The 17539-nt window shown below is 40.0% G+C and overlaps 1 protein-coding gene across 4 annotated transcripts in view; it reads right to left on the reverse strand.

Annotated features, from left to right (window-relative positions):
* Positions 1 to 17539, reverse strand: part of iqsec1b (IQ motif and Sec7 domain ArfGEF 1b) — a 487182-nt gene that overhangs the window by 13972 nt on the left and 455671 nt on the right. For all 4 annotated transcript variants that reach the window (XM_060835545.1, XM_060835546.1, XM_060835547.1 and 1 more), the window contains 4 exons: positions 15268 to 15434; positions 12121 to 12260; positions 6304 to 6333; positions 532 to 657 (listed from right to left, as the gene is read on the reverse strand). In XM_060835545.1, coding sequence (XP_060691528.1) covers positions 532 to 657; positions 6304 to 6333; positions 12121 to 12260; positions 15268 to 15434 — 463 coding nt within the window. The remainder of the gene's footprint in view (positions 1 to 531; positions 658 to 6303; positions 6334 to 12120; positions 12261 to 15267; positions 15435 to 17539) is intronic.

Consider the following 17539-nt stretch of genomic DNA (forward strand, 5'->3'; position numbering starts at 1 on the left):
GGATGTAGCTGAGAAAGTTTCACTCATTGCTGAAGATAATTTCTTCATCCTAATATTTAAACAGCATTAAATTACTACAACAGCAGAGGAATGTCCATGTCAGACAATACAGGTTTGCCAGAATGAGAATCATAGAATCCCTACAGTACGGAAGCAGGTGATTTGACCCATCGAGTCTACACCAATCATCTGATGAGTATCCCTTTGACAGCATTGCCAGTCCACCTAACTTGAACATCTTTGGCCTGTTGGAGGAAACCCACACAGACACTGGGAGAATGTGCAAACCCCACATAGACAGTTGCCTGGGAATTGAACTCAGATCCCTGGTGCTGTGAGGCAGTAGTGCTAACAACTGACCATCTTGCCACCTCGAGGTGTCAGAATTATGTGAACATGAAAATAAATTAAAATGAACTGTACTAAGGAACAGTTGTGTGATAAGGAGGAGTGATATGCTGACAAATCTCTGTTTAAAGTAACTTTCAGCATCTGGTTAAACCTTTTTAGTGAAGGTAAATGATTACATACCACAAGAAGGTCATTAAATAGAAATATTTCTCGTTGATGTAAGCCAAGTTTTTGAGGTTTATTGGGATCTGGAACTTCAAATAATCGGCAATAGCAGACTAACCGTCGATGGGGTAGGGAAAGTACCTGAAATGGCAAAGATCAGATCAATACCACTGGTATTGTTAAAAAAAGAACTAATCCCATGTAAGTGATCATCAAAAGATTAACTGTATTTTTAATAATGCTTTATTTTGAGAAATTTATCAAGGTTCTACGATTTATTCAAAAATCAAATGTTCAACAGCTGGGAAAAGCCTTTCATGTACAAATTTATTGACTAGATTTACAAATGATCACAAAACACAGTAGCGCAAACCATGTCAACTTTCAAGAGCATTTCTTTCTCATCAATACTTGACTTTATGCAGAAATGTTTTTCTCTTTCCACAACTGATGTTATGTTGAAACAACATATTATTAATTAAATGCATCTTTCACATTCTTTAAAGAAGTTTGACATCCTTAATGTTTGGAAGATTATAATACCATCAAGTGGATATCTATTCCTTTAATTCTGCATAATGTACAAGAAAATCTTGTTATACTGTTGTCTACAAATACTTCTTTCTGGTGTGTTTTCTTGTGTCTTGGCCTAGAGGATGGGACCCTGAGCAATTGTAAATTTAAAATTGAAACATCTCAAAGCCATACCGAGTGATGAACATAGAACAGTCTAACACAGTAGAGGCCTTTCAGCCTCCTCTAAGATCAGACTAACCTACATACTCTTTATTGTACTATCTTCCATGTGTCTATCCAGGAGTCACTTAAATGCCCGTAATGTATCTGACAAAGATAAATTAAATGAAGCTGTTTTGTATCCCTCTTCTATGTTCAATACTCCAGGATCACCCTGGATTTTTAAGGTAAAATGTTGAACCAATGTCAATTCCGTTCTCGCATGCAGTTGTAAAACATACCATGGTATTATTTGAAGAATTTGACCTGATTTCTGGCAAATATTTCACCCTCAACCAATGCAAACATACTATCTGTTTATTACACCACGTCGGGCAGCATTTGAGGAGCAGGAGAATCGACACTTTGGGCATAAGTCCCACTCTCGACTCTGATCCCCAGCATCTGGAGTCTTCACTTTCTCCTATATGTTTACCTCGATTTGTTTGAGCCTGCTATACTGAAATAGGCTGTCATATCTCCAACATTACTGTTAATTGAATCAAAGCTTAAAAATTGATATGATACCAAAACATAAAAAGTCTTTCCTCGATGAGGGTCTCTTGACCTGTTCATAGTCCTTCTCTCTCCCTCAGTCCGAGTTGTTCCCACTTATGTACAGAGGACTAATACCCATTACATGCTACATTCACTTCTGACGTGAACAACAACATAACTACACCTTAAAAGTATTTTGGCTACAAAGTGTGTTTGTCCAGATGTCACCATGCTTTCTAGATTAAAGTCTGCTCTTTCTTTTACAGTCCTCTTAAATCCACCTCCTGTCCTTCCACCTTCACCACAACAAATGTGAGGTGCTCACTGTCTGTCTTTTTTTAAAAGGCACTAAGAATAAAACCAACTGTTCAGCTGCCAGAGGCCCTCCTTTTCCTTTGCCCACCTGCCAAACTTCTCCTAAAGTTCCTCCTGTCAGTCCTACCCTTGAAGTGGCATCTTTCTCTGGAGCATTTTTTCTATGATTCTAACTTGTTCCAACATCTGTGTTCCCACCATATTGCTGACCACTCCTTTCCCTTTCTGGTCTGCTGGCATTGGTACTGTATTAGTAATCAGGTATTATAGTCCTCTCCTTCAAATCTACCATCGTTGCTCTCCTGTAAAATGCCACACCTCACATCTCTCATTTTTGGAAACTGCAGGTGCAACTGCAACCTAATTTCCTCTTAAGTCCTTGAAATCTTATCTCCTCTCAAACCTGTGTCTGTCTTCCTGCCAATTCCATTTTTGATCCCCTATCAGGTTTCTTCCCTTGCTACAGCTCAGTAAATCAGACAGCGACTTCCAGTGGCTGCAAATGTGCAGTAAACTACTAAAGGCTGCAAGATGTTCTGAGTTGCCCTGATCCTCTAAAAAGCTACAACATAATGGCATCCCACTGAAAGACTTGCTATTGAAATGCTTAGAACAGCACAAGGGTACTGTATCTAATTGATGAAAATTCACTCAACTTGCAAGATAAATTTGTCTAATTCAGTGCAAATGATTCTTTTATGGTATGACAGGTTTCAATTCCTACTAAACACTGCCTCCGACACTGAAAATCAACTTCCGGTTGTGGATTCTCATTCCTTCAGATTTTAATTGTTAGATATTTAAAAAACTTAATGTTCCTTCATCTCTTTTATAGGTTGCCTAATCTCACAAATCTGATTGGTCAAGAAGTGGCAAATCTAAGTACAACAAATACCTTATGCTGCCTATTGACTGCTAATCACAAAATCTGGACCAAAGCATTTTTTAGCAAGTCCAACATTTCAGTGAGGCTCTGAGGGAGTGCTGTGTTGTTGGGAGTGCATTCTTTTGAATAAGATTTGAAACCAAGGTCCCAAGTGTCTGTTCATTTGGATGTAACCAACTTTGAAAGTGAGCAAGGGAGGTATCTCAGTGTCCTGGCCAAAACCTATTCCTCACTCCATATCACAAAAACAAATTATCTGGTTATGTAGTTGCTGTTTATGGGAGTACGCTGCTCATATTTTGACATTGTTTTTCAATGTTTCTTATATCATAAAAGTGAGTACTGTAAAGCACTTTGAGGTATCCAGTGGTCATGAAAGAAGTGATATAATTCTAAATTTTTCTTCACAACACTATTTCAGCAATTCAAGTGGGCAGTAGCAGATCACATTTTTACTGAATCCAATGCTGAATACTAAATATATCCTTGCTAGTGTTAACCAGATATGATGGACAATTTAGAAAACATAGAAGCATGCCAACTGGAAGGGGTGGTCATACTGGACCTTGTGAGCCTGGTCAGGTGACTGACATTTCAGTGGGGGAGCATTTTGGAAACAATGATCATAACTCCTTCAGTTTTAAGAAAGGATGTCAGGATCTTGTAGGAAGATGGGGGAACGCAAATTTTAGTAGATTAGATTAGATTACTTAGTGTGGAAACAGACCCTTTGGCCCAACAAGCCCACACCAACTCATTCCCCTCTTCACCTAACACTATGGGCAATTTAGCATGGCAAATTCACCTGACCAGCACATCTTTGGACTGTGGGAGGAAATCGGAGCACCCGGAGGAAACCCACACAGACACAGGGAGAATGTGCAAACTCCGCACAGACAATTGCCAGAGGTGGGAATTGAACCCAGGTCACTGGCGCTGTGAGGCAGCAGTGCTAACCACTGAGCCACCGTGCCGCCCCACACAATTATGTCAGTATTAGGCAGGAGCTAGGGAGTGTTAGTAGGGAGGAGCTGTTATCAGGCTAATTCACATTTGACATGTAAGAATTGTTTAAAGACCTGCTGATGAGAGTTCAAGACCAGCAAGTTCCAGTGAGAAGGAAGAAAAAGAAGGGCAAGGTAAGGGACCCTTCGATAATGAGGGAGGTTGTGAATTTAGTTAAAACAAAAGCAGCAGCATATGTAAGGTTTAGGACGCTAAAATTGGACAGGGCCCATGAGGAATATAAGGGAAGAAGGAAAGTATTCGAGCAGGGAATGAGGAGAGCAAGAAGGGGTCCATGAAATGATCTTGACAAGTAGGGTTAAAGGCATCAATAGATACATTAATAACAAGAGGATAACTAGGGATGAGATTGGACTACTCAAGGACAGAGGAGGAAACTTGTGTTTGGAGGCAGAAGATGTGGGCAAGAGCCTAAATGAGTACTTTGCATCAGTATTCACCCCAGAGGAGGATATGGAGGAGATGAGATTTGTTTGGAGCATGCTAATATGCGAGGTCATTTGAGATCAAGTAGTAAGTGGTGTTGGATCTCTTGAACAGCAATAATGTGGATAAGTCCCCAGGACCTGATGGTCTCTACCCCAGGTTATAATGATGAGGAGAAAAAGTGAGGAATGCAGATGCTGGAGATCAGAGTAAAATTTTCCAGAGTCACTTTTCGATTCTTCCCCAGATTACTGAAAGAGGCAAGAGAGGAGACTACTAGGGTAACCAAGATCTTTGTATTCTCGCTGGCCACTGGAGAGATCCTGGAGGACTGGGGAGTAACTAATGTTGTTTCTTTGTTTGAGTGGAAATAGTATAATCCAAGAAACTATGGACCAATGAATCTCACATTTGTGATTGGGTAGCCATTGGAGAGAATTCTTAGGAATAGGATTTACATATATTTGGAAAAGCGTGGCCTAATTAGGGATAATCAGCATGGCTTTGTGCAGGACAGGTCATATCTTCCTAACTTGATTGAATTTTCAAAGGTGGTGACAAAAGTGATCAATGAGGGTACAGCAGTGAATGTTGTTTACACAGATTTGAGGAAAATTTTCAACAAAGTCCCTCATGGTAAGCTCATCTAGAACAGTACGATGCATGGCATCCACGGTGGCTTGGCTGCTTGGATTCAAAATTGGCTTTTCCTAGAAAATAGAGGGTGCTCATGGAAGGGTGCTTTTCAGGCTGAAAGTCCATGATTAGTGGTATTCCACAGGGATACATACTGGGACCTCTACTATTTTTGATATATAGAAGTGACTTAGATGAAAATGTAGATGGGCGAGTTAGTAACTTTGCAGGTAATACAAAGACTGGTGGAGCTGTGGATAGCGTAGACACTCTTCAAAGGATATAGGTGGATACAGATCAGTTGCCGATATGGGTAGAGAAATGGCAGATGGAGTTTGATCCATGTAAGTGTGAGGTGCTGCACTTTGGGAGTTCAAATGTTAAGAAAAAGTATACAGTTATTGACAGGACCCTGATCTACAGAAGGATCTTGGAGATCCATAACTCTCTGAAAATAGCCACGCAAGTGGATAGGGTGGCAAAGGAGGTGTACGGCATACTTGTCTTTATTGGTCAGGGAGTCGAGTACAAGAGTCAGGAAGTCACGTTGCAGTTTTAGAAGACTTTGGTTGGGCCACACTTAGAATATTGCTTTCAATTCTGATTGCCACATTATAGAAAGGGTACAGAAGAGGTTTATCAGGATGCTGCTGGATTAGAGGGTATAAGCTATAAGGAGAAGCTAGAAAAATTCAGGTTGCTTTCTCCTGAGTGGCAGAGGCTAAGGGAAAACTGATAGAAGTCTACAAAATTATGAGGTGCATTGACACGATTGACGATCAGAATCTTTTCCTCCAGAGTTGAAATATCTAATAAAAAGGTCTTGCACTGAAGGCAAAAAGGGGAAAATTCAAAGGAGTTGTGAGGGGCAAGTTTTTTTTTTAAAAAGCACAGTGGTAGGAGTATCAAATGCGCTGCCAGGTTAGTGGTTGAGACAGATATGATAATGGCATTTAAGTGACTTTTAGATAAGTATAAGAATATGCAAGGAATGGAGGGATATGGACCAAGGGCACACAGAAGGGATTAGTTTCATATGGTGTCACACAAAGGCTCGTTCCTGTGCTGTACTGTTCTATGTCCATTGTAAATTTTAAGCATCCCTGAAAACCAACATTTTAGTTATCACATTCTCAGTATACAAAACCGACCACAGTTCCTGTTCTTCCTCAAGTGATAAATTATGGTACATTCAAATAGATTTTCTATGCTGCACACAATTTCAAAGAAAATTAATAATCATCAAAATGAAAAGAAATACCTACACAACCAAGTCCATGATGTAGAGATCCAATCTACAAAGGAAATACATATATAGTTTATTGAATGTCAAAGAGAAACAGAAACTTTCACATCACAACATTGTAAACATATTGTGCTTTAAGATCAAATTGAATTTAAATATATAGAAACAGGCCACATATTACAGATTTGTGCACTGGTTTAGCCTTACTGAATTGAACATTTAAGATTGTATACCCCAATCTTATCACAACACTTCTTTTGTGCTTTGTACAATTTCCCTCTCCCAACGATGATACTAAGGACAAAGCAGCTGTCCCAAAATTTACACTCTTTGGCTAAGAATCCTAAAGAATCTTTAATCATGTTTTCCTGCTATGTAATGAGAACTAGTTCAAACATTTTTGAACATACATTTTTTTTCACTTTGATTTTTATACTAAACTACACTTATAAAATTATTAATAATTTACCCCAGGCAAAGGCAGTCGAAAGGTACCTTAGTGGAAGCATTGTGGTTTGGACCTGCTTTGTCCAGTTTAGGATACTTGTTGGCATGAATGGGTTGGACAGGATGGTCTGTTTCCATGTTGTATTACTCTATAACCAAGTGTTTTTTTGGCCAACATGTAGAAGCAATCAATTGGTCAATACAAAAAGTAAACTTCAATAGTGGTCCATAAATATGAGAGTCGAGAGTGGGTGCTGGAAAAGCACAGGAGGTCAGGCAGCATCCGGGGAGCAGGAGATTCTACTTTGCAGGCAAGAGCCCTTCATCTGGAATGAGGCTTGTGAACCGAGGGGGTGGAGAGACAAATGAGAATGGGGTGGGGCTGGGGGTAGGGGGAAGGTAGCTGAGAGTGCAATAGGTAGACGGAAGTGGGGATAATGGTGATCGGTTGGAGAGGAGGGTGGAGCAGATAGGTGGGAAGGAAGATGGAGGTCATGAGGGTGGTGCTGAGCTGAAAAGTTGGAACGGGGATAAGGTGGTGGAATTGATCTAATCAAATAAAAGCTAGGCAATGACTAAGGTCAATCAATTTCCAAAGACCTTGCTGTGCAAGTACAGGTAGTTCTCCTATAACGCCATAGCTGCATTCCAGGGAAACCTCATTTAATAGAAAAATCGCTTAATAGAAACAATGGGGCCAATGGGAAAAGTGGGGTTGGGGCAGACCAACACACAAAAAAACACTCAAAAATCACCCAAACGTCTAATGCAAAATACAGCACAGCCTGACTGAAGGTTGAAATCATATTTATTAATGAAACCAAAGTAAATTTAAACACAGTAAATTTAAAGAATGGCAGTTGATATTAAGCATGAGCAGAATGGCGTAGAGACTTTGGCATAAGCGCAGAATAGTACAAAGACTTGCACTGATATCGAGCATGTGTGGACACCGACGTAAGTGCAGAATGCTAAGAATTTGGGTGCATGTGCAAAATGGTGTGGAGATTTCCTCATGCATGTCAGCATGTATGCAGAATGAAGTGAGTGAACTGATTCCTGCTGAAATCACGCTATTGCCAATGGAGGTAACTGCTCTCCAAATACCATTCCCTAATTCTTCAGCGACATTTTAGCCAAATTGCACTGCCATAACGCATGTTATCCCAGAACTACCTGTATAAGAAGGGATTCCTTGAGCATATGGATGCATTGAGATTTTTATGTACTGCACTAATTGATGCCACAGTACATGAGACACATACTGTGTCTCTAAACAAAGTGTAATGGTAAAGCTAGAGTGCTTTAATACTACAAGACCACTATCTCAGATACATGCCAGGTCTTGCCTACAATGAATTAACACTTCCACCAATAAAGATGGTCACTTGAACTTTGTTTTGTTTTTTGGGAAAGGGAGAGAAGAAGTTAATTGCCTCCCGATAATTAGCTCTATTTCTGACAAGTGTTTGGAAAGAACTTTTACGTATACTAGCTGATCAAATCTATATTAGCCTCAAGAACTAAATTAGGCAATTCAACAGATACTGTGGGTCTAAAATGATCAACAGGTTTATTTAAGTTATAACCCATGCCTGTTTAGTTAACAATTAATATGCAGAATAACCTAATATACTATGGCAGAAGATTTACTGAAGGAGACTATGCTCAAAGTAAATCAATACTTTGGTATCCCAAGTAGTTTGACAAACTTGGCACATCCAAAGAGATTTTATTTCATGTATTCCAAGACCTCAGTAAAGGCCTCTTCAAATGTTGCACGAATTTCTATACCGAATGTTTCATTGCTGTTGCTTTAAAATGGATTTGTTCCAGAATTTGAAATAAAACCAGTCAAGCCTGAACAAAGAACACAATGCATTTGTATAATTCATATTCATGCACAGTAAGAATACCTGATTAAGATGTCGGTCTCTTATACGTTCTTAAGCACCAAAGAACACAACAGAACTACTTTGCTAGCATGACAAAATGATGCACAACAACTGAAAGAAGCCCAACTGAATCAAGTTGATCACATCATGCTCAACATCCTGAGGCTTTATAATAGAAGCAAGAGTGGAACTTGGGAGAGCACACTGGAGTTCAGGGATTACTGTCTCACCCCTTTTGTCACCATTTTTCTTTACCTTACTCACTCTTTATACATTCCAGTGCATTGCCATGGCACATCTTATTAGCAATGTAACCTCTATCTGATAGCAAGTCTTCACCAGCATATGTAACTTTCAATGAAACAGGAGCTGTCTAGATTCTAGCCCTGCTAAAGCTATCAGTAAACTCAACCTCCTACATTACTCATCCTCTTTATAATGGCTACAAGCACAAGTGTATTGCATGAACATGCCTTTACTGTGTCAAGCACTATATAATCAATCACATTGATACCACATGGAATAAATCGAATTGGTGAATGATGATGATCGGAGCTTCACGAGGGGCCCAAGAAAGATCATTCGAAGGGCCTGTTTCCACACTGTAGGGAATCTAATCTAATCGAATCTATTTGCCAGTTCCGACTTCAACCTTGCCTTTCACATTTGTGTGGTAAGGTCCACCATCATTGAGTGAGATGTTATTCATGGACCCTTTGTTAACAGCCTAATTGTCTATCACATGACTGCATAGGGCAGAACTGCAGAGTTTTGACCTGATCCATTTGTTTGTTTACATCTGGTGGTAGCAGCAGCAGCAAACAATGATAAGGAGGACATGCCAGGCCATAGACTATAGGTTATGGAGATGTACAATTTTGCTGTTGCTAATAGCCCATAGCAACACATATATATGCTCAAATTCAAGCTATAAGATTTGCTCTTAATCTCATTTAGCACAGTAGGAATACAGTCTGTGTTAATAAAGGATTCAGTCTCTACACAGAGAACACAGTGGTCACTTTGATTGATGGTGTCATGGACAGATGCATCTCCAATAATTAATGATGAGGTCAAGTAGGTTACTTACCCAGGCTAATTCCCACTGTTGGCTATCATGTCATTAATGACCACTGAGTAGATGTGGTAGTTCACTGAAAATTACCCCAACAAGAGCTTGCAATATTGGTTGGAATATCATTGCAGCAGAAACACCTTCTTGATGATTATGGTCTGACTCTCCCTTTACTATTGGAAGGCCATCAATTCCTCTGTTAAGTGATCTGAATGTTGGCATTGCGAACCATGCAACTGACTCCAGTGATCTTGACAATCTTCTTGGGTTGTAATATGAAGCATCTCAAATCTGCTTTGAGTTGTCGATAATATGTTCAATAATGATAATTATTGTAGTTACAAGGACTTGCCACACACTGACTCTACTGTGGTCATAATCCATTGCTGGTCTTAGAATCAGATAATCATCACACAAACAGGTGATTTGCCTCCCATAACTGACTTGTTTTTAAAAACACAAACTACATAAATCACAATGGTGATAATTTGCAATTAATTTAAGACCATAAGACATAGGAGTGGAAGGAAGGCCATTCGGCCCATCGAGTCCACTCTGCCATTCAATCATGGCTGATGGGCATTTCAACTCCACTTACCCGCATTATCCCCGTAGTCCTTAATTCCTTGTGACATCAAGAATTTATCAATCTCTGCCTTGAAGACATTTACCGTCCCATCCTCCACTGCACTCTGCGGCAATGAATTCCACAGGCCCACCACTCTCTGGCTGAAGAAATGTCTCCACATTTCTGTTCTGAATTTACCCCCTCTAATTCTAAGGCTGTGTCCACGGGTCCTAGTCTCCTCGCCTAACGGAAACAATTTCCTAGCATCCACCCTTTCCAAGCCATGTATTATCTTGTAAGTTTCTATTAGACCTCCCCTTAATCTTCTAAACTCCAATGAATACAATCCCTGGATCCTTAGCCGTTCCTCGCATGTTAGACCTACCATTCCAAGGATCATCCGTGTGAATCTCCGCTGGACACGCTCCAGTGCCAGTATGTCCTTCCTGAGGTGTGGAGACCAAAACTGGACACAGTACTCCAAACAGGGCCTAACCAGAGCTTTATAAAGTCTCAGTAGCACAACAGTGCTTTTACATTCCAACCCTCTTGAGATAAATGACAACATTGCATTTGCTTTCTTAATCACGGACTCAACCTGCATGTTTACCTTTGGAGAATCCTCGACTAGACTCCCAGATCCCTTTGGCTTTGGCTTTATGAATTTTCTCACCATTTAGAAAGTAGTCCATGCTTGTATTCTTTTTTCCAAAGTGCAAGACCTCGCATTTGCTCACATTGAATCCCATCAGCCATTTCCTGGACCACTCTCCCAAACTGTCTAGATTCTTCCGCAGCCTCCCCACTTCCTCAGTACTACCTGTCTGTCCACCTAACGTTGTATCATCGGCAAACTTCGCTAGAATGCCCCCAGTCCCTTCATCCAGATCATTAATATATAACGTGAACTGCTATAACAATAGAACAATAGAAATAAATAACAATAAAAATCAATATTTCTATTTCTATTGATTTTCTGTTAAAATGTGGCTTCTGTCCATTTTAATCAAAAGCACTCTAGGGCATCTGAAAAGTAATATAAAATACACAATGGGCAGACAGAGCAATCACCTTCCAATTTCTCAGCCCTAATTAAACGTTCCAGTACAGTGCCACAAGAAATGATAACTGGAAAATCAGCTTATAGAAGCTTACATTTTAGCAGTGTTTTTCTCCAGTTTAATTAACTTAATGTATGCACCATTGTAAGTTTAATGAGACAGCAAATCTTTTATGTGTTAACAAGCTTAAAATGAATAAAATTCAAAAATGTTAGGTCTGACCAATGCTTCATTTGTGCAGCTCTGCACCTTCTCAGAATTTTCAAACAATGTTTACTACGTTGCTACAAAGATTTTCAGATTTGAATTTAAGAATCTGTTTGTAGATTCCTCTTGGTAACATTTTACTGCTTCTTGTACTTTTGCTACAACTTAAAGCAACTTTTAACTGCGCATGATAAAGTATCGTTCTGCTAAAGGAGCAATTTCATGATCAATTTTAAATATTTTGTGCATACTTTATACAAAATAATTTTGCAACTACACGTATGAGCTAATCATTTCCATATTTAACTGACCACAACAGCCTTAATGCAGACATTCTATGGCAGATTAGTAATCACTATTAAACCATTTGGGAATTGTTTTTGACTGAAAATTACCTCAAGATTTTCTCTAAAATCAAACCATTTGCAGAACAATGTGCTGATACAGTGGAACATTTGCAGGTTAAAGTCCAACACCCATGGTTCAGGCCTGCACCACAAATATTTTTATGTTCATGTCATCTCTTCTCCAAACTCACTAATAACTTCATACTTTGTCATACTTTGTCTGCATATGAACTTACTGGTTTCTTGCCTACAATCAACTTCTCAACCTTCTGAACCTGGGAGACATGATCCTCATTCGTCTTCAGTTCCCTTTTGCGGATTCGTTCATAAATTCCCGTAAGCATTTCTCGAGGGATGTCTTCTCCATCATCCACCCCTGCAGAATAACAATCCTGGTTAGTCTCCTGCAAATATCTACTTTTGTTCCTGTACTGAAAAGTCATCATCTGAAAATGATAGAAGGTACATTTGTACAAATCAAACAAATTGTACAATGTATGTACAATCGTATATACATTAGAATCATACAAAAGCTCAAACATCAAATATCCATGTAATGTTTCCATTACAACTGCAGTAATATAAACAGGAAGAGGGGTTAAGGATTCAGCAAAAGCACACAATCCAGATTTCCTTACAGCTGTGCAATGAACTAGCTGGAAAGAACATATGTTTGGTTGAACAATGTCAATAGTCTTAGGCTTGGCTGCTGCAGTTTCTGTGGGCAAGCTGGTATTGACTGTCAAGATATTGAAGGTGATGAGCACCTGAGCATCTGTACATTATCAAAAAAACAAGATTTCTTAAAACAAATAACAAACAAAAATTCTGCCACTCCATTAAGTTCATAAGTAACATTATTACTTATAAGATAGTCATTGTTTTCACAAAGATTTTGCTGCAGTCCTAATTCTAACAACACGGAAATGGTTATTATCAGTGTTACAAAGCATTCTTAGAATCTTATAACAGCCATTCTACCAATAATGCTTTTTAAAAATTCTTTCATTGGATGTAAACAGACCTGGCAAAGCCTGCATTTGTTGTCTATCTGACATAGATTCACTCTTGGAAAGCAAGTTGCAGGGCTTGACCCACAGAAAGAACTGCAACAGTTCCAAGTCAGGATTCTTGTGACTTGGAGGAGGAATTTCACGTGTTGGTGTTCCCACCTGTTTGCTCCCCATGTTCTTCAAGCTGGTACAGGACACATGTTTGGAAGGTGCTGTGAAAGGAGGCTTGACAAGTTGCTGCAGAACATCCAGCATATGGTACACGCTGCTGTCACCATGAACAAAAATTGCAGGCTCCTTTTTGTGTTGATTTTTAAAAAAAAATTGTTGTGGTTCTGTTTGCTGAGCTGGGAATTTGTGTTGCAAGCGTTTCGTCCCGTCTAGGTGACATCCTCAGTGCTTGGGAACGTCGTATGAAGCGCTTCTGTGATGCTTCCTCCGGCATTTGTAGTGGTTTGAATCTGCTTTCGGTTGTCAGTTCCAGCTGTCCGTTGCAGTGGCTGGTATATTGGGTCCAGGTCGATGTGCTTATTGATTGAATCTGTGGATAAGTGACATGCCTCTAGGAATTCCCTGACTGTTCTCTGTTTGGCTTGTCCTATAATAATAGTGTTGCCCCAGTTGAATTCATGTTGCTTGTCATCTGCGTATGTGGCTACTAAGGATAGCTGGTCGTGTCGTTTCGTGGCTAGTTGGTGCTCATGGATGTGGATCGTTAGCTGTCTTCCTGTCTTCCTCATAACAGCACACAAACCAACAGCTACTCTCAGACAACAACTCACCAGAACAAAGGACCCGATACCCAGTATGAGCAAAACCAATGTAGTGTACAAATTCCTATGCAAGGACTGCACAAAACACTACATAGGACAAACAGAAAAACAGCTAATGATCCGCACCCATGAACACCAACTCACCACGAAACAACATGATCCTTAGTATCCTTAGTAGCCACACACTCAGATGACAAGCACCATGAATTCGACTGGGACAACACTACTATTATAGGACAAGCCAAACAGAGAACAGCCAGGCAATTCCCAGAGGCATGGCACCCATCCACAGATTCAATCATAAGCACATCAACCTGGGCCCAATATACCAGCCACTGCAACGGACAGCTGGAACTGACAACTGGAAGCGGCAGATTCAAACCACTACAAATGCCAGAAGAAAGATCACAAAAGCGTTTCACAGGAGGCTCCCAAGCACTGAGGATGTCACCTAGACAGGGGACGAAACGTCTGCAACACAAATTCCCAGCTCGGCAAACAGAACCCACAACGAGCACCCGAGCTACAAATCTTTTCACAAACCTTTTTAAAAATTCACTGCATTTTTCTTCTTCCTTTTATTTATTCAGTTTCTTACTGTTCAACACCAGCCCAGGCTTTCATACTCACTGCTCTAAATCATTCTATCATCCATCTCCTTTAATCTCAAAATATTTGCCAACCACAGCCTGACAGATCTCATTCTAACCACTTCACCCTTAGTCTCTCTGCACATTTTGACTATTTGCAAAAGTCAGCATATAGTCTGTAATATGTCAGTATCTTTGCAATTCCTCCTTTCTCCTATACCAAAAGTGAGCTAAATATCTAACAATGACATATCCTTTCAGTACTTCAACTTTAAGAATTTATTTCTCTGCCTGCTCAATACACATTCATGGACTCAACTGCAACATGATCTAAACATATTTAACAAATTACATCAAAATTAAACAATGATAACTTGCCTTTCTTTAAGCTGAAGAAAGAGGAGAATATAAGGCACAGAAGGTGAACAAACTCTATTTTAAGCTGGGGATTACCTTTGTTTTTAAAAAGAAATTGATTCATTGATTCAGCTTGTGCCCACTGTGCTAGAGCTATACATTATTTAATCTACTTTAATATTGTTGTTTTAATTTGAATTGCAAGAGATCAGGTTTTATGTTCATACTGCTAAATTAGTTTTCTGTACCAGGCTTATAAATTCTAGTAATAATGGATTTACAGAAGACAGATTTGGCAGCAAAAACACCAGCAGCCAGTTGGCAGACTTGAGAGTCGGAATTAAAACAATGGTTTAAAGACAATTCCAGAATGACTGGGTAATCTTTATCTTACACCCATATTTGCTAAATCTACAGACAAGATATTGATATCTATCCTCTATTTTCTGCATTATGTAACAAACTCGGACCATGTTCCTTAGACATGCATTTTAGTTATACAGGTTTAAAATGACAATTTCTGTGCTGCATTATAATTGTCACTTTAAAAATAGTTTTTCATGGTACAGAATAAGACTAATTTGCACGAAAAAAAGATGCCCTATTCAAGAAAATCTCAGTTCAGCAGAAAGAGCTTTAGTAACACTAACCTCGCAAATTCTTGACAAAATCCTCCAATTTCATTTTTCGTTCTGGTTTCACATTGGGACTGTACATGTCTGTGTTCAACAAAATGATTGCAAAAGCTAGGATGAAGATGGTATCAGGATTTCGGAACTGTCGCACAACCCCTGAATTGCAGATACAGTATCTTTGGCTACAAGAGAAGGAAAAAAAAGACATTGCACATACTGTAATATTATGTCAATAGAGAGGTAACATCAGTAGTTGTATGAGAACTTCTCCAAAGTAATAATCTCTTACCAAACAGTTGCCTTACTCATGCCTTCCTTCAGACTCAGCCACCCACACTCATATCTGCCATCTCCAATCAGTTCCCAATCTCTCAGCCTTTCCTTCATTTTGCATCTACAAGCAGCCGCCTCCTCTTCCTCGTTGCCCCAAATTGGCAATGAGAGAGGTCTGTCCTATCTAATATGGGAGCACAGCTAGGTTTGGGATTTTAGGAGTAGGCATGGAGCAAGTAGAGAATATATACCTCTTCCTCCAGCCTTGTTACTGGTGGAGACTCCCTCTTCTTGCATCTCTTCTGGATTCTTCTCCTCGGCTCTCAAATATATTGCATGATTGCCGACAGCACAGCTAAAAGGCCCCTGCTCTGGGTCCAATGAAGGGAACTACTCGAAACAGTTTCCTTCCTAACTGCTCCTCCATTAGCTCCGCCTCGAGAGAAGCAGTGAGAACCTGTGACTGGAGGGGTTGGAGCAGCCAGTGTGGGAGAGATAGAATCTGTGAATGGAGGAGGTGCTTTTTCTCCCCAATCACAGCTCTACAGTCACTTCCTGTATTTTTTAATCTCAGTATTTTATTAGTTCAGGGACTGGGGGCATTCTAGTGAAGTTTGCCGATGATACGAAGTTAGGTGGACAGGCAGGTAGTACTGAGGAAGTGGGGAGGCTGCGGAAGGATCTAGACAGTTTGGGAGAGTGGTCCAGGAAATGGCTGATGGGATTCAATGTGAGCCAATGCGGGGTCTTGCACTTTGGAAAAAAGAATACAAGCATGGACTACTTTCTAAATGGTGAGAAAATTCATAAAGCCAAAGTACAAAGGGATCTGGGAGTGCTAATCGAGGACTCTCTAAAGGTAAACATGCAGGTTGAGTCCATGATTAAGAAAGCGAAAGCAATGTTGTCATTTATCTCAAGAGGGTTGGAATATAAAAGCACCATTGTGCTACTGAGACTTTATAAAGCTCTGGTTAGGTCCCCATTTGGAGTACAGTGTCCAGTTTTGGTCCCCACACCTCAGGAAGGACATACTGGCACTGGAGCATGTCCAGTGGAGATTCACACGGATGATCCCTGGAATGGTATGTCTAACATACGAGGAACGGCTGAGGATCCTGAGATTGTATTCATTGGAGTTTAGAAGATTAGGGGAGGGATCTAATAGAAACTTACAAGATAATACATGGCTTGGAAAGGGTGGACGCTAGGAAATTGTTTCCGTTAGGCGAGGAGACTAGGACCCGTGGACACAGCCTTAGAATTAGAGGGGGTAAATTCAGAAAAGAAATGCGGAGACATTTCTTCAGCCAGAGAGTGGTGGGCCTGTGGAATTCATTGCCGCAGAGTGCAGTGGAGGCCGGGACGCTAAATGTCTTCAAGGCAGAGATTGATAAATTCTTGATGTCACAAGGAACTAAGGGCTACGGGAAGAATGCGAGTAAGTGGAGTTGAAATGCCCATCAGCCATGATTGAATGGCAGAGTGGACTCAATGGGCCGAATGGCCTTACTTCCACTCCTATGTCTTATGGTCTTATTATTATTTTTACTTTTGGTGTTGAAGCTGTCGAACGAGAACAACTTTACTCCAGAATATATCTGTGACAGCTACTGTTGTACGTTTACCTACCCCTTTTCCCCTTGACCCCATAAATGGTATGACACCTGATGAAGGGGGCAGTGATGTACATAAACACCAGATAACTGAGATTAACAAACAAGTGTCTGAAGAAAGAATGGAGGGTAGGGGGAAGAGTTTAGTACATCCTAAATCCTGAATAAGTTCAACTGATGCTATTAACTTTTATGGAATGGCATGAAACTGGTTTGCAGTCAAACTTTAATAGTCTTTAAGTCCAAGTCTGGCTACCTTGAATCCATGTAAGCCTGTAAGGTGAATAGTGTGGTATAACTGTGTTATTGCTAAAGAAACTCAACAGCCAAAACTTGCATGATGATGCTCTAAATAAGATTAATTAATAAGTTTAAGCTATTGTTAAAGTCATGACAAT

This window comes from Hemiscyllium ocellatum, chromosome 14 (genome assembly GCF_020745735.1).
Source record: "Hemiscyllium ocellatum isolate sHemOce1 chromosome 14, sHemOce1.pat.X.cur, whole genome shotgun sequence".
NCBI classification, from domain to species: domain Eukaryota; kingdom Metazoa; phylum Chordata; class Chondrichthyes; order Orectolobiformes; family Hemiscylliidae; genus Hemiscyllium; species Hemiscyllium ocellatum.